Consider the following 23,403-nt stretch of genomic DNA (forward strand, 5'->3'; position numbering starts at 1 on the left):
GCGGACGCGTTTCACGGTCGGTTGTCAATCCATTATTAAATTACGCTATTCTCACATACGTCGCGTCGCGTACTTGTATATTGCTCGTTCTTGCAAGAGAGGAAGCGATGCATTTTCCTATAAAGGAGACTGGCTCTTCTTCGTCCCGACTTCTCAAGTTTTCAAATCTTAATTGTAATTGGCGCTTTCTAGTTTATACTAGCAGACTATTAGAAGAGAACGCTTAAAAGAATACTAATCGTTTCATTGGCCTTCGCCTAGAACTAGAGTAACTTAATTGTTTATTGGGATACTTAATTCAATTTGACCACATGAGTATGACATCTAAACTAGATCTGAGAGATTGAATTAGGATTTGAAATGATTCAAAGGGTAAATAGTGAATGGTCAACTGTGAATGGTAGTGAGGCGTCATAAATTGACATCAATTGTCAGTAAAGAAATCGTTTATAGTTCTGTGTTGTGATATTATTATGTGATTCAAGTCACATCAATTCGAACTTTTGAGATTTAAAATTAATTGTAATTTGATTAATAATTAAGCAAACGTGTGTCTGAATTATTTATTAATGTCTAGTCAAAATTAAATTTTCGACAAAAAGTGATATTTTGAATTAGAAGATCATAAGATTTTTCAGATTACCATTCTGAGTCATTATATTCACAATTTTTATTAGAGTACTATACCCGCAATTGGCACTTTTATTTGAAAAATTGTGGATTTCGTAGTAGATAAAACATTTTCAAAACCGTTAAGTTATGCTCGCGTTTCGCACAGGAAATCGGTATAGATTTCAAAGATGATTTACCATTCTCGAACCATTTTAAGTTTTGTTAATATTTTTTCTGAAAATCGGTAATTTTAAACAAAAAACATTGGTTATAAAATAAGATTTACAGTTCAAAAAATTTTTTGTTGCGTTATATTATATTAGTGCTTTTCATCGAAAATTTCTATCGTTGATAATAAATCATCAGATTTTAAAGAATATTTACAACATTTGAATGATAATAAAGTATGTGAGCGTTTTTCACAGTAAATCGTTTATCAGTAATCGTTCCCTCTGAGGAACAAGTGATACATGTACTATAATTATGTCAAACAAAAATTATTTTACTTTGAAAATGAAACTTTCAATTTTAAACAATTTTAGGTTATATCAGTGCATATTTTAAAACAAATATGCATCGCTTGACTGTATATATCTTGTACAAAAAAATTAAATACTAATTCTAAAGTTGCGATATAAATTTTCATCACTTATCAAAAATATAAAGCTTGCTTTTCTTTTAAATTATTTTAGATATTATAGATACTATGAAATTTTTTTAGATGATTCAAACAAAAAGCATGTCAGTTTTGTATGGAAAAATAATAGATTAAACAAGCGCCCAAAATTTTATGAAATAATTAGTTAGAAGCAAATTATATTTCTGACTATTGGTTTTAATTTAAATTTTAGTTGGCACTTTTTAAAAAATTACAGTTTTGATACTTTTTGGATTAAGCTTCACAATTTTGCAAATCCTGTAGTTAATGACTTTCAAAGATCAAAAATAAAAATCCGTACTATATTAAAATATTCACGTTCGATAACTGGAGAGCAGCAGTACAGAAATAGATATTACCATTTAAAGATTTTCGAAAGTCCACTCTCAAGCTTAGATTTTGCTGAATCGAGAATAAAGAAAGCTTTGTCAGAAAAAATATCCGGTTTCGAAGAAATAAATGTGGAAGTTCACAATCTCAAAGTGACACTGACCACAAATGGGAACAGGTTGAGAAGCGAATTACGAAAAAAAGTTCAGTTTAAAAAAATGAAAATAAAAACAAGGCTCTAATATATTAAGTTTCTAAATACGGATACGTAAAGTTTGATGTAAAAAAGTTAGTCAATTCCAAGAAAATCGACCGAGAATTTGGGATTCAAATTTTATGGATTTTCGTAATCCGCTTTAGACAGCAATTAAAAATTGAATTTTCAATATTTTACAAAAATGAAGACTCACCTCTGAGAGTATGGTAGACCTTTTCTTCAACTCGAAAAATAAATGTTTTCATCAAATGATGATTTTCAACAACAAAAAATGTTACTTATCTAGTTTTGCAATGCCATCCTTCAAATTAAAGCTTTAAAATTCAAAGGATTTTATTTTTCAATGGTTTAGAGATGAAAATCTGTAAAATTTGGAATCTTTTTAAGATTGGTTAAATAAAATAATTGTTGTCTTAAAAATTGAAAGCTATAACAAAAATAAAATCGTTTAATTTTGAATATACATATATGTTTATATTGACTTAAATATACAAAGTAAGTTTCTGCAAAGGGAATATATCAAGCAATGTTATTGCAGTTAAGGAAAACAATCCACAATGGATGATTATAAGAATAATCAGCGGGGAATGTTACCAATGAGATAAACATGTTATGATTTTTGTAACTACTAAGTATGGGAAAAAGTGCCAATCATCAATTTAAAAGTAGTATTACTCAGAGGAGACAAATTGTAGTATATGTAAAATAGGGTGGTTTAGAAAAATAAAAATGGTACAAATCAAAATTGGAACTATATAGAAACTTAACCGTCTCTTACATTTTTTCAGCTTTTTGATTAACGTTCTTCAGATGATAGCTTCTGATTAATGGACACCTGTTAAAAAAAAAACAATTTCAAAACCTACAGGAATAAAGACAGCATTTTTGCAGGTATTCGAGGATTTACCATTGGTGGAAATATATTGAAAAAAAATATATGAGTCTGGAAATTCGTAAATTTAAGTACAATATATTTGTGCAAATTTTAGTTTTGTGTGTATTTAAACATTAAATTTCCCAGACTATTAAATTTTTCTTGTATATTTTCAGCAGTAGAAAATCCCCTAATACCAGAAGAAATTCTTTTTTCATTCCTCTAGATTCTAAAATAGTGTTTTTTAACAGGGATCCATTAAGGGCATATAACAGTCTGTCACGTGACTAATTTTATGTTATTATATTCGGCGGCTTTGGAATTAGAAAAATGATTCAATAGTTCTGAAATTGTAGGAAATGATTAAAAATATATAAGGACGTGTCTTTCTGGCCCACTTAATTTTTTTCAATTTTAAACAGATCACTAAAACCCAGCTCTTAATTACATTCCAAGTTTAAAATTAATGAAATTGCACTATTTAAACAAAAGAAAAACTGAAGTGGGCCAGGCAGATGTTTCCTTATATATTTTAAACATTTTCACAAAATTTAAGTATTCATCTTTCTAAATATAAATTTTCTGAATATAATAACATGAGCAGACCATCAAATAACCTTAAACACAAGTTATCACCCAGGCAACATCAATCGGAAAGCTGAAAACAAAATTGGAAAGACTTCTAGGACCATCAAGAACATTTTAGAAAATTGACTCGTTCAATATTGATAAAAGTTCAAACAAACTTATTGTGTCTTACGGCATTTAATTAAGATATATCATTTCACTCTTTAAATTATTATCGCTTTATACTTCAAAAGAGTTCAAATTTGAGTTATTTAATTTTCATTTCAGTTTTGATTATTTCAAATGAAAAATGAGCAGCTATAAGAGTTCCAATTTTGTAAACCCGTATACAGACTGGGAATTTTTCTCAAGATTAAAACGGCTACCCTGAATTGCTTCAATATTTCAATAATTTCCGAAATCGAGAATGAAAAGTTTTACAATTTAATATGTTTAATCCGATTAAAATTAGTCATTTTTGGCCCTTAACTAGTTTTCATATAAATCTTTGTTGGAATAATCATTCTTATTATATTTATAAATATTTATCAATTGAAAGCCGTTGACCCTGAATTGTTTGTTAACAGTTGAATTCTTGAATGGTTTGATATTAAAAACAGTATATAGTTTAAATAGTGAACCATTCATAAAAATGTATAAATAGTTATGGACTATGGAGGAGTTGAAATTATAGATTGGAATGTCGATTTTTAACCTCGCTCAAGATAATTGACGAAATGGTGCCATGGACCAATCATAAAGTGTATATACTGCAATTATTCGTAATTATGGTGGTATCGGCGAACAAATTATGCATTGTGAAAGGTACTACAAGCCGGTTGTTTCCAGTTGTAATCACCCTTGAGAATCCCTTGAGAGGAAAAGGTTCCAGTTTTGATTGAAGTCATTTCCATATTTCATGGACGATTGTCCATATTCGAAAGGCAAATTAATTTTTTTTTTTATATACATACTATTTTTCACATATTTTCAATGCAGGGGTGTACAACGCAATGGCAGGGTGACCACAGTTCAGGGAAAGTTAAGTAAAATTCAGGGAATCTCTAAAAGAAGAACTATTAATATCCGTAAAAAATAATTCATTTTAAAATTGTACATTTGTATGATAAATGTTAGAAGATTTAAATTCTGGTATTTAAGTATTATAGATCAGGGAAAATGCAAAAATTGTCAAGGAAAAATCAGGACTTCTAATTTATTTGAGAAAATTCGAAATTAAAAGCCTTCTACACAATCAGGTAGAAGGACCTTTTTGTCTGATGCAATTTTTAAATATGTAAAATCATAGAGAAGAAAATTAAGAATAATATTTTTTTCATAAATTATTGAAAATGAATGTCGAAATCTCAGAATTTATATATTTTATTCGGCTCCCTTTCAAAATAGTAAGTTCAATTTTTGAAGTCAAACGATTTTTTTAAAGGATATATTCTAGATCTACTTTCAAGTTCAAAATTACAGAATTACCAACATGGTCTATAAAATTGACCAAAAAAGTTAGAGTAATAATGCTTATTTTAATTTAGTTATTGGCAGATTTGTGTTTTTTCTTCCATTCACATTTTCATTTAATATTATTTAGCGAATTGTTTCACTCAAAGAATGATTAACTAAAAATAATTATACACATTATGTCTAAATAGAATAATTTGCAGAAAAACGTGACGAATAGAATAATAAAGTACCCTATTAAGGAATAGAATGAGATTCTTTGAACTAATATTTAATTGCAAGTTACAACTGTTGCCTCAAGCGAAACAAAAAAACAAATATAGATAACGACACTAATATAAGCAATTTTCACCTAAACTATTTTTTATAATTAGACTTACACCTATAACATCCTTAAATAACTAATTTCCGTGAAAATAGCAATAAAAATAAAAATTGTAACAAAATTGTAAATTTTGCTACTCTGAATCATAATGAGAAAAATTTTATGATTTACAAAAGGATCATTAAACTTTCGACCGAATATTAATACATTTTTTAAAGAATTATTTCAAGTTTTAACCAAGTAATTGTATTTTAAAAAATTTTCAACAAAATAGTTTAATTCTCAGGCAAAAGGTGATTTTTATCCAAGGATTAATTTCCTGTCAAAGAGAAGAATTGTGGACTCAAATGGTGAATCCCAAATTAAAGAAACTTAAATAAGATTGAAGTCAAATTCAAAATCCTGTTTAACGTTACATTTATTATTTTTTTTTTTTTGACATTTGTTTATTGTTTCAAAAAAAATTAAAAGCTCTGAATGTCTTTAAAACAGATTAGAATTTTCTCTAAAATATTGGGAAAATTCTACAAATGACAAAAATTGTCTTAAAATCTTCCACATTCTTCTTTGATAATTTAAAAAATCTTTTGGAATGTTTTGAAATCTTTTTAAATATTCACTTACAATCAATTTTGTAAAGAATATAAAATAAAAATTCATAAAAAATCTTACAAAAACTTTTTTATTCTCTTTTGAAACCTTTCAAAATCCTTAAAAAGTTTCTGGATTTTTTGTTCGAAATCTTCAAAAATCTAAATTTAATTTTAAAGTAAACTATTTTTGCGTCGTTTTAAAACCATTCTTTTTTAATTTGTCATGTTTGCGGTAATTTGTTGGCAATGATGGTAATTTGTCGGTAATAATGTTTAGAAACATTCAGAAATAATTGGTATCATAAAATCACATTACTTATTTGGAAATTTTGATTGAATAAATTGATGGCGCAGAAAATTCTTAATCTTTATTAATGAATGAATACATATAACCTGATTTAATATGGTCAAGGGGTTATGAATAGAATCCTTTTGTCATTTTTTATAACTGTTGGTCAAATGTTAAGAACCGAATTGATGGCTTTAATATACTAAAGACTCATTTATCATTTGCATTTTTCCTTTTAGAAATAAATTTTTAGAATTAAAATTCCTAATTTAGAAGTTGCAATGTTCAAAATTCTCGAAAATTCAAAATAAAAAACTGAAAAAAGCCACTCAGAGTCATGTCCACTCAGTATGCAACTAATCAGGTGTTCAACAACAATGAGTGCGAGATTTTCGATAATTACGTTCCATTTTTTTTTCTTTTTTTAGATAGGATAGATTCGTAATTTTAACGATTTCAACAAAAAAGGATCCATATAGTATTATACTTTCATTATTTTCACAGTCATCTCGGTATTTCGCACATTTGATAAATCCTTTAACAAACATGATAAGCCTCATTACTAAAAAAATTATCTTTCAATGAGAACAATAAATTATCTCTCCTTAATTATTTAATCGCTCTTGGTTAGCTTATGCGTTCTCCAAGGTTTTTGGTTGGTGAAAAATATGATACTAATGATAAACAAATGTTTAATTTAACGAAAGTTTTAGATCTCTGTAAAAATATTTTTAAAAACCATTGTTTTCAATGACAGACAAGTGAACTAAATCCTACAATTCACGTTTCAAAAATGTACACGTGAACAAATATTTATTATGAATGAATACATAATTAACATTAAACATACTAAATTTAAAAATTCTTCTGGTTATATAGTAACCTGATCTGTGAAAAATGGTTTCTTTAAATTATTAATTATCTTGGCTGCGTGAACGGAATTATTCATAAGTAGGTTTTATTCGTTTGAAAGGCACAATTCGGACATTTCCATTTTTAAAATTAAGTTAGCACAGCTGTGATAAGAAGCATCATTCAAACCGATTTATAATCGTCAGATAAACTTGCAGCATTTTTAACTGAGTTTTACGGGGACAATTTCATGGTATTTTTATTGGAATTTTTACATTTTCAAAGCGGAACACTTATATAGCGTTTTAGTTTAAATTTGTATTGTACTCATTATTAATTTTAAAGCTTTAGTTTATAAGAAATAAATCCTTTTTTCTCTTTTATCTTTACAGGTCTAAACTTGCAATGAATTATTAATTTTGAAACCTGTACTAAAATATGAATGTTCAAGTAATGTTTAATTTCAAATTCCACTGATTTTATTTTTAAAGCTTTAAAATTGCAAAGAATTCATAACTGCATCATCAAATTTACAAACAAAAAAATAGAAAACTTCATAGGAGTTCAAATTTGATCTTCAATTTTATATTATAAAAGCATTCCAATGTCGAATGTACGAAATTATTAAACAATCCATTTTAACCCCATCAATTTTGCAACATCTAAAATTTAACTCAGTTTAAAATGATATTAATTTGAGTGCTTTTAAAATTTGAAGTTTTTAACTTGACTGCTTTTTTTCCTCTAAAGCAGTATCTTGTATTTTTTAAAATTCCACTTTAAACTCTTTTTATCTGGAAAATGTTTAAATAAAAGTACATTTTATTATTAAAATGTCCCTATTTAGAAAAGTTTAAATTTTCATATTCCACATATTTGAGTAAATTAAAGCTTTTAATTACTAGATTAAATTCACATGAATGCTATCATTAGCCTATCCATAAATGTATTGTTATAACAATAAAAACTGAATATACTTTAGAAATTGTGGCACGTGTCTTTTGAAAGTGCTATTATTAGTACATCATATTCATATAAATTAAGTGTTTGTTTTTGGCACTCATATTGGTTTGGTTTTATTTATACTCTCAATCCTTGCAGATGTACCATTTTTTAATATGTAAAATTGTTTTCACTTGCTTCAAATTCTAGTTGTTAAAATTTAGTTTTAATGTAAGTTCCGTTATTTGAAAAAGCGAAGGATTGTAAAACTACATGTCCCAACTCCTTACAGTGTCCACATTTTATAAGATTAATTTACATATTTTCAAAAGTCTAAACAGTTAATTCGATGATTCCAGAAACTTGAAACCTAGTACAGTTTTTTTCGATTTTATATTCGAAATTTCTTGGCATACAAATTTTAAGCTTACAGGTTTAAAAGGACTTCAAATTGCAACACTACCAAACTTGAAAGTTTTGTTAAAATTCTTAACAGTTACTTCTGCTAAAAATTCTTTTACAACCTAAAGCGTCTAAATTTCCAAACGAAAAATATTCAAGATTATACAGTTCCAAAGCTGAAGCCACTCAAATTAACCACTTTATTTTGAGGCCATCAAAAGCACTTTTACCACTACAAATTCAAAACTAAAAATATACAAACTTGAGAGATTTAAATGGAAAATAATTATTAATTTCTCAATTTTAAAACTTCGTTAATGTGAAAAAATGTCATTTATAAAGTTTCATTGAAATCATTGTTTAAATATGTTTAATTATTAAAACTTTAAATTGAAAATGGATTAATTTTAAACAATTTATGTAAAGAAGCGAGCAAGCGAGTAAGGTTTATATCTTAAACTGCAATTTTGAGCATTTTGAATGTATAGATAGTCTAATATTGAAAGGCTTTCTTTTTAAAGTTATCCAAATTTCAATTATTTAAATTAAAATAAAATAATTTTTTATTTTGTATTGATGTAAATTGTAAAAAAGAGAGATTCTATAATACTTAAATTTCTTCTTTTTTAAATTCTGCAATTATGAATTAATTAAATAGAAGCCTAATCATTTTGTGTTTTGCTAACATGAAAATTTTCCAATTTTAATGTTTTCTATTTTACAATTATTTAGCTGTATACTATTTCAATTGAAAATTGTACATTTTTTAGCAATTACATTTTTTAATGAAAAAATGTTGAACGTTTAAATTCTAAATCCAAGTTGTTTCAATTCCAGTTATTTTCAGTCACCATGCACTTAATGTTGATGATTTAAATAATAACTTTATGAACTGAATTCGTTTATGTTTATACGATAAGTGCTAAAATAATAATTATACAAAGTGGATCCTAGAACACTTCACTTCAGCTTCCCGTGGGTTTAGTTTTGGAAGATCAGTTCATTTTAGAGATGGTATAGAACAAATAAACAAAATTCCGAATTCCGATTTTATAAAGAGAAATCCTGATTAAAAGTAGCCCCTAATTAAAAATTTCTTAAGACAAAAACTCACCAGTATAATTTCTGTTCGATGCCATATCGAAAGTGTGTTTCTAGGAAGCAATTGAAAGACAAATTCCTGAAGTGAATTTGAACTTCCTTAAGGGGATGTGGTGGATTCGATAATGAATAAAAGGGTTGTTGCACTCAAATCGTAGATTAAGTCCGACACTAAATCGTAGACTCGCACAAAGCTGCTGATCTTCCTATTTATTGTTCATAAATTTATTATTATTTTTAAAAAAACACTTTTAAATAACTGAATGGTGTCCGGAAATAATGACATAAAATCGAAAATTCCAGGATTCCGGGTCGAATTTGAAAGAAGAAAAAAACCGCCGTTCGAGCCGGCAACAGCTTTAATTGTTCAAGGTTTGAAAAGCTGAAACATTTTAACGTTTGCCGCAAGCGTGGCGTTTGTCAGAGAGAGTCTTGCCAACTTTTCGCAAGCAGAGCGCAGAGTGACGTTGGCGCTTGCCGGCGGGTGGTTCGACTCAAACTGAGACTGAGGAAGGACCCTGCGATAGCAATCGCGTGTCTACACTCAGTTTCGACGACGTCATGTCGTTATATCGTATTAAAAGAGTGCATTTTAATGTGGAGGGGCGCACTAGACGTCACAAATCAGAATATTACAATGTTACAATTCTCCTTTTAGAGATGAAAGATCGGAGCATGATATGTACCAAAGTGCAAAGCTCTAATTGTAAAATTGACTGCAATAACTTTTCGCGAGAAGGTTCTCTTTATGGCTATGCATTTCAGACAACTGAAGGTGAAAGCTCTCATGCAACGGGGTGCGTGTAATTGTAATACAATTCATGAAATAAAAAACTCTCTTTATCTCATTATCTCATTCTTTTCTTATTTTCTTTTTTAGTTTAGTTTATTATTTTTCATATTTTTATAGAAAAGAAACCAATTTTTCTTTAAGTTGTTCAAGTCCAAATAGGCAGGGATGCCATAAGTCACTTAAGTCATTTTTTTTGCTAGTCAGCTTTTTTAAAAGAAAGTTTCACTTTAGTCACTTTTCTCGATATAGTGCTCAGAAAAAATTCTCACGAGCATGAGAATATAATCGAGAGTATGCTTGACCTTCATGTGCATGGGAATTTAATGAGGATTTGTGAGCATTTTAAATTAGGATTCAAAAAATTGTATTTTCTATCTTTATCAAAAATAATTGCCTTATTTAAATTTTGCGGGAAAATGTATCTCTTCAAATTGGAAAGGACGCTAAATTCAAATGATAAAAGAAGTCAAAGTAATAGAAAACATATTATTTGCATTAAAGAGTGCCTTATTCAGGATTATAACAAAATTCCAAATTCTAAATTCTTCTAAGTATAAAACAAACTACAAGATTAATAATGTGAATGCAAAAAAAAACGTTGCTTCTAAATATATTTTAAACACTTTTTAGTTGTGTTTTCAAGTCAAAATGATCAATTTTCAACTAAAGAAATAAATTTTTAACCATATTTTCGCTGCCAAAAAAGACTCATTTTCAACAAAGCACATGAATTTTCATTTAAAAAAGATCAATTTCCTACCAAAATTAGAATAGTTCAAATATCAGTAAAAATATGTATGTTGAACCAAAAAAAAAATTTTTTTTGAATAAAATCGTTTTTTTTTTATAAAAAAATTTAAGAAAAATAAGTGTTTAAACAGATTATTATTGTTTATGACTATCTTCTCGTATGGTTATGTTAGAAATTGGAGTTTTTCTCAAAGTTTTAGCTTTTTGTCCACTTTGTACTAAGAGTGAAATAACAATAAAATCTAAGAAACTTAATTGCGTAAGCGAATTATTATTTTTTATAACTATCTTCTCCTATATTCATGCGAGGTACTTGCGGCCTTTTCTTGATATTTTTAACTTTTTGTCCACTATTCATTGAGTATGGTGATAATTAATGCAAGGTAAACAAAAATAGCTATTTAATCAATTTATTATTATTTATAACTATCTTCTCTTAGATAAGTGCTGGAAAGCTGCGGTTTTTTCTTAAATGTTTATCTTTGCTTTACCTTTTTGCTTATGAACAAATAATAAATAAACATTAAAGAGAATCATAATTTAAACGATCTATTTCTTTTTGTGACCTAGTCCTCCCATCTACTCCTAATTATTCTATTGTTTTTTTTCTGTTATAGCTTCTTTATTTACATTTTTTTCAAATGTTGCGAAAAGAGCAAAAGTAATAAACCTAAGACAATATAATACTAATAAAAAAATGATTCTTGTTAGCGTTCACTTATTATTTGTTGATAACTAAAAAGTCAAAGAAAAACTAAAGAGTTCATAAAAAAGCAACTTTTTCAAATTCTGTGAGAAAGGACAGAGTTCTAAACAATAAGGAACAATTAGAAACCATTTTCATTTAAAGTACTCCAAAAACATCACAATTAGCGCAAAAAATTCGCAAACCCAATTTTTTCACTTAGGGTTTTTTTTGGAACCCTATAAAGCAGACTTATGAGGGTGTTATTTTAAAAGTAATATTGCATTTTTATTCTTCAGCTAATTGTGAAAAAAGTGTTAAGTTTCAACTCGATTCACCTAATATTGACGATTCCGAATAAAACGTTCAAAAACGTTATTTTCTTCTTATAGGAAATACGTGTAAAACTTCATGGGACTTGCGCAAATATGGGTGATATGCATGAAAAATGGAAAAAAATTCGAAAACCCTAATTTGTATCTCATAAAGTAATTTTTAAGAATGTCACTTTTCATTTCAATAAATTAACACATTAACACTATTCAAGTCATATCGATACCTATCTCTACAGTATCTTGAATTCTTTTGAAATATTTCAGATTATTCTTAAGCATTCCGAGAAACTTTTAATCAATTTCAATAATTTGAAAGAATTTTTAACATCTTAGGTTATTTTTAAAAATTCTAAGGAATTTTCAAAAGCTTTCAATTCGAAATACTTTAGAGAATTTCAAAAAATTGTAAGGAATTTTTAAATTAATTTCATCAATTTGAAAGGATTTCAAAGCGTTTGAAATCCCATCAAATTAATTTAATTAATTTTAAAATCCTTGGAATCTTTTAAAATTCTTTGAATTTCAGGAAATATCATCACCGAATTTCGCGGAATTTTATAATATTTTTGTGAATTTCAAAGAATTTTAAATATTTCAAGGAATCATCAAAGATTCCTAGAAATTTTAAGTTATGAAATTTCAAACGATTCCCAGAAATTCTACATTTATTTTAATAGCTTGAAGGAATTTCAAAGACTTTAAAATATTGTTAAGTATTTTAAAATATTCCACGATATTTTCAAGTGATTTGAACAATTCCAAGGGATTTCCAAGGGTTTTCATAATTTTAGGTAATTTCAAGGGATTTTAATATTTTGATGTATTTCAAAAAATTTATTCACCAAAATTAAGGAATTTCGTAGGGTTTTAATGATTAAATGATATTGAAACATTTTTTGCTATTCATTTGAAATTCGCTATAAATTCTCATTCATTTATCCTGAATTATTTTTAATTCTTCTAAATACACTCAATTCTACTCAATTAAATTAATTTTTTCATATTTTTCAATTATTGTCAATTCACTTGATTAATTTTTTAATTTAGTTTGATTTTTTATGATTTTCATCTAATTCTTTTCATTTCCCCCCAAATTTGTCTAATTCCATTGAAATTTGATTGTAATCAATAGAATTTTTCAATTTTTTCATTTTTGCCAATTTATTAACATTTTTTAATTGAACTTGAATTGTTTTGTAATAAGTAGACATTTTCATGGTTAGAAATTCGTAGGGTTTCAAAGATGTGATGACATTAAAATTTTTTTAAATTTTACTCTGAATTTTTTTAAATCCTTTGGAATTCCCTTCAAATTTACTAAATTCTATTTAATTCAAAGGCCTTTATGTATCCCTCAAAGTTGTCTAAATTGAATTAAATTTGATTGGAATCAATAAAATTTTTCAATTTTTTCGATTGATTTGAATTCTTTTAAATTTAACTTGAATTGTTTTGTAGTAATTAGTCACTTCCATGGTTAGTGATTAATATGGTTTCAAACATGTGAAGAGATTTGATTTTTTTGTTTAATTTACTCTGCATTTTTTTTATTCTTTGAAATTCTTTTCAGATTCACTCAACTCTATTTCATTTCAAGAATTTTTTCTTAATTTTTGAAAGATTTTATGTAATTGATCCCAATTTCTTTTAACGTCACTGTACATTCTCAGGCATTTCATCAGAATTCCTTTGCATTTTTCTAATCTAATTTCTAAGTTATTAAATTGACTGAAGTTTTTTCATAATTTTAAATTGCTTTCAATTCATTTGGATTTTTTTTATTCGCCTTGAAATTTCCTGAATTTCATCGAATTCTTCTCGTTGACCTCAAATTCCACTAAATTCATTCCAATTTGACGGAAATAAATGAAATTAATTTGATTTTTAATATGTTTTCCCATTAATTTTAATTCTTTTGAATTTAACTTGAATTGTTTTAAAGTGTTATGAAATATTTATCCTGAATTTATTAGCATTTGAACGCCAAAAAAGTACCCTATTATTCGGACGAAAATTACAACTACACCCATAGAAATTTGGTTATAAAATACACTAAAACTGATATTACAGCTTAGTATAATCTTTTACGATTTAAGGAAATCGGGTATGTATATTAAAAAGTAGTATAGTATTTATTAATAATCTATGAAAAATTTACTTTGGAAAATTAATATAAGTTCTACCAAACTTGTAAAAGAAAATGTAATATTTAAAATTAAATTTAAGCAGGACAATAATGTCAAATATTAGAAAGAATGGAATAATTTTTTCACATTTTGAAAGAGAGGATTCTGAAATATGCTAAAGACTATACTAAAAATTATGAGTCATTCAAAAAAATGTGACGGTCGAAAATACGAAAACGACAAGTTCGTAGCCCTTCGTGAAACTCCACCAACTCACACTGCACAAGTATAGCACATAAATACGCACATTATCATTATCATTATTAGTATTTGTACACAGAACAATGTAGAATACACATTCGCTGATGTAACTAACTTAACCTTTACTTATATACATAGTGCGCAACATATGCATGTAACGCACGCACCGCACGCAAATCACGCTGAGAGAAGGGGTTTGAAGATTCCTTATATACTAAATAGTGAGATTTTTTAAAACTGGGATTGAATTAAATTCAAAAATATCTATAGGTTTTTCATTTTGTTTTTAAATCACCTCGTTACCTCCTCACATTCGCCTTGGTAAAAGAAGTAACAGTGCTGGGTCAAAAATGGTAGGTGCCCGTACTTAATACAAATTTTGTATAAATGAGGTATATTATTATATAATTACAAGGCCAACCATGTTGAAAGAAAAAAGAACTATAAATAAAATAATTCCTAATTTTTTTGCGAACACAAGTCGTCTTTGAAATCCTTGAAATCTTTATGAAATCTTTAAAACCTTTTGAAATATTTGTGAATTCGTTGAAATCTTTTGAAGTACTTAAACTCTTTGGGAAATCTTAAAATTTTCTATGAATTCTTTTGGAATCATTCTCAATTTTTGTAAAATATTTAAAATCCTTAAAATCTTTAAAATACCTGTAATCTTGGTGAAATTTTTATGAGGTATTTGTGAATGTCTAGTTTAAATTTTATTTTTTAAATCGTTCAAATCCATCAAATCTTTGTAAAACGTTCAAAAATCCTTTTAAATATTTTTAAATCTTTAAAATATATAGAAACCTTCTTGAATCTTTAGCAATGCTTTATAATCTGATGCTCAAAACCTGAGTGGTAAAATCCTTGAAATTTTCAACTAATAATTTTTATAATTTGTGAGTTGAATGTCACAAACAAAATTTATACTTTAGCCAATTATTACCTCTCTTGCCTTTAAAACAAAACACTGGAAAACACTTGTCCATACGTGAATCTTGACCAGTTTAGCGGGAAACACGAAATTCTCCAATTCACAAGGTGAGCGCTCGGCTATGAGATACAATCGGCGGATTCGGCTAACCTCGGAGGATTATCGGAGCTATTCGGATTTTTTGATACAGTGATTTGCAATTTCCTCAACTGAAGATTACAATTTATGTTAGTGTTTATCACAGAAAATACGAATATCTCTTATTACCTTTCACTTTCTCTTTGAATATACTAATTTGTAAAACATTTATATTAACTTTTGTACCTTATTCTATTAATTCCTGTAATTGCTTTTATATTATTTGAATATGTCAATATCAATTTTTCTTATTCTGCGTTTTAATACATAAAATATCAATCTTTGCTATGAAGTATACCAATACTTGTTCTAAAGATATTAATTTTTCATATTCTAATGGTAAAGTTTCGTAATTACGCTAACAATAATTTTTATATTTACACGATTTCCCTAAATCGTAATCGACTATACCAATTATAAATATTAAAGTATCAAGTATTATTATAAAATTTCTTTCAGTGTAGTCGCGAGAGGAGTATTCGCTGTGACATCTAGTCGCCGGGACATCTAGTCGCCGAGACATCTAGTCGCCAGGACATCTAGTCGCTGGGACATCTGCCCTCCAGGCGTAGCCCCCAGCATTTTTAATCCTTGACACGTTATGCTATAAATTATCACAAAATAAACATAAGAAACTACAAATATTTAACATTATGATTATATATGTAAATTATAATATAATTTTTGAGACATTTCCTCTTTTATAAAGATATATACGGGTGTTCCATAAAAATCTGTTTTTTTGTTGTTGTTTAATTTTCGGACGGTTTAGAAAAAATGTTTGGAACTTAGTTAGCAAAGTTTCTGTTGTTGTTTTTATCACCGCTAAAATTTTATGACACAGCAATATACATAAATACGAAGAAAAAAGAAAAATCGCTGTTTTATACGTAGGCGCGCCTGCTAGAGTTACGTTAGTAATCGCGCGATGGTCATTTCGACTGAAAGCAATATCATGAGAAACATCTTAATAATTTTGCTCAAATAGTATAATTAATATATAAATTTTATATTTTATTGGAAGAAAATAATTTTCACAATAATATTGTAGATTTTAATTACCGCAAAATGAGTATTTAATTCAGAAAATCTACTCTGCGCTTGGAAATTCTAATTTATCGATGGTATTAAAACATTCAATACAAACATTATGCTCAAGGTGAAGGTGATTTGGGTATTTATCTCAAATTTTGAATTTTTGTTGATACTTTTACGTAAGGACCCTCCTGATCTATTTAGATAAAAAATTAGGGGTGGTATTAGGGATTGTTGAATATTATTATGGTGTTAAGAATATACCTTGGGCTTTTCTGAAGATGTTTTGGGTGATTATTTCTAATTTTCAAATTTTTTGAGACGTTTACGTGAAAGCTCTTCAGATCTGTTCAGGTAAGAAATTTAGGGTGGCCTTAGTGGGTTTTGAATAGTATTGTGGGACTAGAGATATAACTTGTGGTTTTCTGAAGGTGATTTGTATGATTATTTCAAAATTTTCAAATTTTTTTAGACGTTGGCGTGGAGACTACAACATGCCTGTTTAGTTGAATATTAGGGGTGGCTTTAGGGATTATTGAATATTAGTATAGGGTTGGAAATTATAACTTTGGTTTTTTTTAAGGCAAGTTGTGTAATTATGTCAAATTTGTGAAATTTCGCCCATGCTTAGGACGAAACACGCGCTTTGCACCAAATGAAAAAAAGTAACGTTAGTAGGCGCGTGAATGAGAATAACTAGCCGGAAAACCATAACATTGAACGAGTTTATATTGTATTTCAAAATATAAAAAACCATTGGCCCAGATGACTAACGCGCCGCGCCAGGAAGGCATAATTTTATTTTCCTCATATAATTTTGGGATGTTCGCATAATAGCGCTTAATTACATTTTTGTGTGCAAAATATATGTAAAAAAGTTGCACAAAATGTATTTTTCTACATTTACATGTCAAAATTCGTCAAAGTGTATCAAATATAAAGTTTTAAATACATTTTGGATACTTAGAAAATTATAGATTTTACCAGTTTTAGGTACCCCGGCTTTTTTCCTAGAATAATAAATATTTTGTATTATAATTTTTGGGAATGATAGCGAACATGCTAACGTACGTCTCCGCATACTTCCTTTGTGGGTTAATTCAAAAAATTTTAATTCGGTTAAATTTGATTAATTTGTGTGGCGCTCAGGAATTAGTATCGATTTTATCAGTGTTAGATTCCCTCGGCTTTTTTCCTATAATAATAAAGATTGTGTCTTCAAAATCTTGGGAATGATAGCGAAAATGATAACGGACGTTCCCGCAAACTTTTCTTGTGCATTCATTGATTTTTTTTTTATTTTGCTAAATTTGATGTGTGTATGTATTTCGAGGTTATGTGTTTTACAATTCTGTCCCATAATTATTCTTGAGTGCTACTGAAAGCATCGGTACGACAGAGACCTACGTTATCGGAATGGCAAAGAGCTAAAAAATGATCCTAACCTCAAAATAGTGCACATACATACAATTTTTATTTAGCACAATACATTTTTTTGTTATTATCCCTAAAAAATGAGCCCGGGGACGTCTGTTATGATATTTTATAGCATCTCCGAATTCAGTTTAAAAACATTTTCATTTTTGTGGTAAAAACGCCGGGGGAATTTTACTCGACTAACCACACGACGTGACGTAAGTTAACTGCCAAAAATTCGCACCTTTGACAGGTTGCCACAGGTGAATGCATCCACTCACACCTGCCAGGCACCCATTTTTACGTTCCTCATCATCAGACGATCATCTCATGTAAAAATTGGCCTTATCCGTATCACGCTCCCATTTACGTTGTCAGCCCACGGTCTATAAGGAGTCCTTATTCTATGTATAGAAATGTCAGATACGTGTACAATATAAGGCTGATCAAAAATCCCTAATTAATCGAATTATTTGTTAATTGTGTAATTAATTTAAGAAAATAGTAACTTTTCATGATTTAGTGTAAAATAATAAAACCAGACACTATTTACACGATCGAAGAATATGTTTAATATAAATGATTAATTATTACTTTCATCAACTATATCGGTTATTTTGAAAAATATTAACTTTTCACGACTTACTAAAAGAATTGTTTAAAGAAATAGTAAGTCTTAAATAATTTCATAATAAATTTAAAATACTTGGAAACTTGTCACGCATCGAATGAAAAAATGATTGTTGAAAAAATTTCAAAAAATACGCTCTTTAGCATGAATTTTATATAGAACTGCTATTTTGTATTTTTTGGGAAATTTTCCGGACACAATACGAGGGTGTTGAGGGTGTCAACACTAAGAATTATTGGGTCAAAATTATTTCTTAAATATCCGTTATGGAGTGATTAAACTTTAATTTTGTTAAAGTTAATAAAAAGTACTTCTTTTTGATTTTTTTCGAAAACCGAGCCTTTCCCATTAAAACCTCCATGTTAATTTTGAAAACCCGGGGGCACGGTTTAATGAGGTATTTTTTTTCAATCTCCACCTAACTTCACTTCGATGATTGCTGAGGGGCAAACAAGGGACCAAATGCATTTGAAAAAGTGTAGTTGAAAAATTGTTTTATTTGTTAAGAACTATTTAATGACATAATAAAATGATGGTAATTATTATACATTACGAAGATAAAACAAAAATAAAGTTTTGTCCCATGCATTTGGTACATTGTTCTCCCTTCAACATTCAACGAAGTGAAGTTACCTGACGATTGAAAATGTCTAATGTTGACCGATTTGAAACAAAAGTATGGAATAAATTTTGTTAGAGGTATAATTTCAGAGGGTGAGTCTTTCGTATATAAAAATATTGTGAAGGTAAGGTTTTTCAAAAATGATAAATTTACACAGTAAATCCCAGAGATATAATTTATTTGAAGTTGGATGAAAACGCTGCAAACAATTGAAAATTACAATTATCCGACGGCTGAAAGTTTCTATTACGAGGCCGATATAAATTATCCGTCTTCGGATAATTGTAGTTTGTAGTCGTTTGCGTTTGCGTTTTCATTCAACTTCAGTTCAATAATACCTCGTGGATTTATTGTGTAGGTATTTTAAAAATTTCACCATTTTGTTATGATTTATAACATAACGTTATGGTGACTAAAATTGCTGGGGACTACGTCTGGCGACTAAATGTCCCAACGACTGCTTGTCCTGGCGAATAGATATCCCGCAACTATAATAGATGTCCAGCGACTGTACTATATGTCCGGCGACTACTTAGTCGGCGGCGATTAGTTGTCCTGCTCCGAATCGGCGATTCGCCTTCCTGACTTGTTAATGAGAAGTCATTATACTCATTAAAGTAATAATTTTCGAAGGTAGGCCGGAAATTACGGCAATAAATATTTTCAGAATTGTTTCGACAATATTTTGCATAATAATTTTGATTTTATTGATGTACCTTGTAGAGCCTTATTAAAATACTTGTATTTAGTTTTTTAAATTAAAACTTACCTCATACACTGTTAAAAATATGAGGAGTAACTGGCTAGCGGAGTCGAGAGTGCAATTTTTCGGAGTATAAAATCGACTCAGTATCGAATACATTCAACTCCGCATATTTTAATCCAGAGTAAAATAGAATGATTGAAAGGTTCTCTAGTACATTCAGAGTAAATATGATTAAGTCCTTTTTAGCGATATTTACTCCTTAAAATCAATCCCTGACGGTGACGTGGGACAACTATAGGGTCAAAACGGAGTTGATTAAAATTTCCATTTTTGGCCATATTTCTTATATTTGTAGCCCTTTTCTCAAATTTTGCTAATGAAATAGGAATATTTTTAGTTTAAAGACTCTGGATTACACAACCACACACAAAAAAGTGTGCGGATCTGGTAACAAGACACACGTATTCCTATGGATTTTGGGGCGCTGAATTCAAATTCGGTATCAAAAATCACCCATCACGTCATGGTTGAGCCATAACCTCAAAAAGTGACGAAAAATCATGCACTGAGGCAAATAAATTTCAAAATAATGCCAGTGATGCAAATTTTCAATTCAAAAACATGTCGACAACTGTGAAGGATCAACCCTTGCCTGATATCAACTTATTTAACATAACGTTACCTAACAGAACCTGACCAGTAGCAAATGTGCGCTACATCGAATAGGTCAACTCGAGCCTAACCTAGAAATAAATCTAACCTAGCCTAACCTAACCTAACCTAAGCTCACGAAACACAATTAAACTGATTGTGCTGTCCCGTTGTATTTGCGGTACCGTTTGAATCAGCTTGGGCTTAACCTGCAAAGAGGCCAAACCTATCCTAACCTAAAAAAACCTAACCTAACTTAACTTCACGTAACACAATTAAACTCATTGTGTTGTCCCGTTGTGTTTGCGGTACCGTTTCATTCAGCCTCGGCTTAACCTACATAGAGGTTTAACCTATCCTAACCTAAGAAAACCTGACATAACCTAACCTAGCCGAATGAAATTCAACCACACGTGCAGCTATGTAAGCCTACGGTTCTCAGTCTTAAATGTGTGCTATATTTAATAGGTTAACTCGATCTTAACCTACAAATGAATCTAACTTAACAGAACCTAACGAAATTTTTTCTTAACGCGACACAACTTAACTTAAGTGTTCCCGTTATAACACAATAAAATTAATTTCTTTGTACTACAGGTGGTTAAAAATTTAGACGCACATTACTCATTTGAAGAAACTTAGAACTACAAGTAGAATTGACCCTATTTCAATTCTGAGAATTTCAAGACTGAGAACCGTAAGCTTACATATAGCTACACGTGTGGTTGAATTTCATTCGGCTAGGTTAGGTTAGGTCAGGTTTTGTTAGGTTAGGATAGGTTAAACCTCTATGTAGGTTAAGCCGAAGCTGAATGAAACGGTACCGCAAACACAACGGGACAGCACAATGAGTTTAATTGTGTTACGTGAAGTTAAGTTAGGTTAGGTTAAGTCAGGTTTTTTTAGGTTAGGATAGGTTTGACCTCTTTGCAGGTTACGCCCAAGCTGATTCAAACGGTATCGCAAACACAACGGGACAACAAAATCAGTTTAATTGTGTTTCGTGAGGTTAGGTTAGGCTACGTTAGATTTATTTCTAGGTTAGGCTCGAGTTGACCCATTCGATGTATCACACATTTGCTACTGGGAAAATATGCTTCCAGAGCTTTACGTGTAGTTCAATAAATTTATCTTAATTCAGGTTAGGTGAGGTCAGGTTCTGTTGGGTAACGTTATGTTAAATAAGTTTATATCAGGCAAGGGTTGATCCTTCACAGTTGTCGACATGTTTTTGAAGTGAAAATTTGCATCACTGGCATTATTTTGAAATTTATTTGCCTCAGTGCACGATTTTTCGTCATTTTTTGAGGTTATGGCTCGACCATGACGTGATGGGTGATTTTTGATACTGAATTTGAATTCAGCGCCCCCAAATCCATAGGAATACGTGTGTCTTGTTACCAGATCCGCACACTTTTTTTTTGTGTGGCTGTGTTATCTTTGATTTGATTCATTTCCATTGTACATTGTATCGAATTTGGAATTTTCCTCTATTCTATAATGCAAATGAATGTGACTTTTTTGTACCTTTGTAGCTTGTTATTTAGCTCGTAATAAAATTATTTTAAAATAATTATACAATTTGTCTGAACATAACTTATAAAATCCATTATAGCAATTGTAAACTTTGCATTCACCCCCGAATTAAGCAATAGAATTTCATCTAATCTTATGAATTTAAGCCGAAAAAATAAATCTATAATCTTACTTCAATAAGACTACAGTAGTTAAAAAAGGACGTTTTTGTAATATGTATCCTATACGGATTTGTGAAAATGTTGCAAACAAAAATAATTAGGAGTTTTACAGTACCTTTTTGTCCTAAAAAAGTCTTGCTGAAACCGGAAGTGTTTTGAAATATGTTCGTACTTCAGCTTTATTTCAACCATTCGTTTTTGGACTAAATCCTATGAACACTTGTAAAACAATGTGAATCAATATTTCAAGAAGTAACGGAAGTGAGTTTTCGTTTGGAGTTGGAAAAATTTGCAAGGGGGTAATGTTGAATTTTTCGCTTTGAAACAAAAGAAGATACAATCAAGTTGACAGTGTAACTATTAGGTTCTGTTGTGAATGCCCAAAAATAGAATATCTTGAAAATTTAATCCAAATCAGTTAATATTTACCAATCGCCCAATGCACTTGAAGTTTTCCGTAAGATTAACATGGGGATTCTTCTGCAAATACGTTCATTCTGCGTATACGTAATCGAAAATCCCCGTGTTGTTTATTTAAACATCACGTTCATTTTGGAACACTACTCCGATTCAGATTGCTGATCAATCACTCTGGCACTCACCTCAAGTGAAAAATATCACAAAGTCATAATGTCAAGCTCCTCAATCAAACCTACAAGTATCCAAGGTATTTTATTTCAGGCACCATTCACTCCACTAACACACTTCTTCGTGCATTTCTTATAAAGTATTTGTCGCCTTACTTTCCTGTCTTTTGGCACACACCTCGCTTTTCCTTCACCTCCATACATTTTCTCGTACAAGCTCTTAATTTTCTAAGGCTTCTTATGTCTCCTCGAATTGGGGGCTCATTCACACATTCTATAACCATTCTTTTAGCGGTCTGCCTCTGGGCACACTGTTATTGACTTAACCTTTATTCTTCAGTTGGTCATTTTTCATTCTCTCCACATGTCCAAATCATCTTAACGAATTTATTTTACTTACGCCGAATGGCGTTTTCTCTACACCACATTCTATGAAGATGATCTAATTACTCACTTTCCATCTCACTCACTTTCCATCAGCATTTGACAGCATATAATGCGTATGAATTTCATGTTAATCGCTTTATTTGTACTCTTATCCATTTCTTGGTAGGTCCAGGTCTTGCGATCGGACATCATAGTCCGCATAAGTATGAGTCTTGCTCTACTGATCACCTTCACACCCTCGTTTATATGCCTCGTTTATTTAACCTTAATTTTGGTTTATTTGCGTTAATTTTGAGGCCAATGTTCTTCATACATCTACGAGGGTGGATCAAATATAAACCGGAATTTTACAAATACTTTTCTTAGCCAATCGCAAGCACTCTCACAGTGTAGGTTCTTGTAATGTAGTGTATT

At 29.4% G+C, this 23,403-nt stretch overlaps 1 protein-coding gene across 2 annotated transcripts in view; it reads right to left on the bottom strand.

Moving 5' to 3' along the window:
* LOC117179571 (sialin) overlaps positions 1 to 23,403 on the bottom strand; it is a 228,916-nt gene that overhangs the window by 48,898 nt on the left and 156,615 nt on the right. The window contains exon 1 of one of the 2 annotated variants that reach the window (XM_033371503.1): positions 9,249 to 9,751. The exons of the other annotated variant lie outside the window; for it this stretch is intronic. Coding sequence (XP_033227394.1) covers positions 9,249 to 9,273 — 25 coding nt within the window. The 5' untranslated portion in view covers positions 9,274 to 9,751. Of the gene's footprint in view, positions 1 to 9,248; positions 9,752 to 23,403 lie in introns of those variants that run through there. 2 annotated transcript variants of the gene reach the window in all.

The sequence above is a fragment of the Belonocnema kinseyi genome, chromosome 9 (genome assembly GCF_010883055.1).
Source record: "Belonocnema kinseyi isolate 2016_QV_RU_SX_M_011 chromosome 9, B_treatae_v1, whole genome shotgun sequence".
In the NCBI taxonomy this organism is placed as follows: Eukaryota; Metazoa; Arthropoda; class Insecta; order Hymenoptera; family Cynipidae; genus Belonocnema; species Belonocnema kinseyi.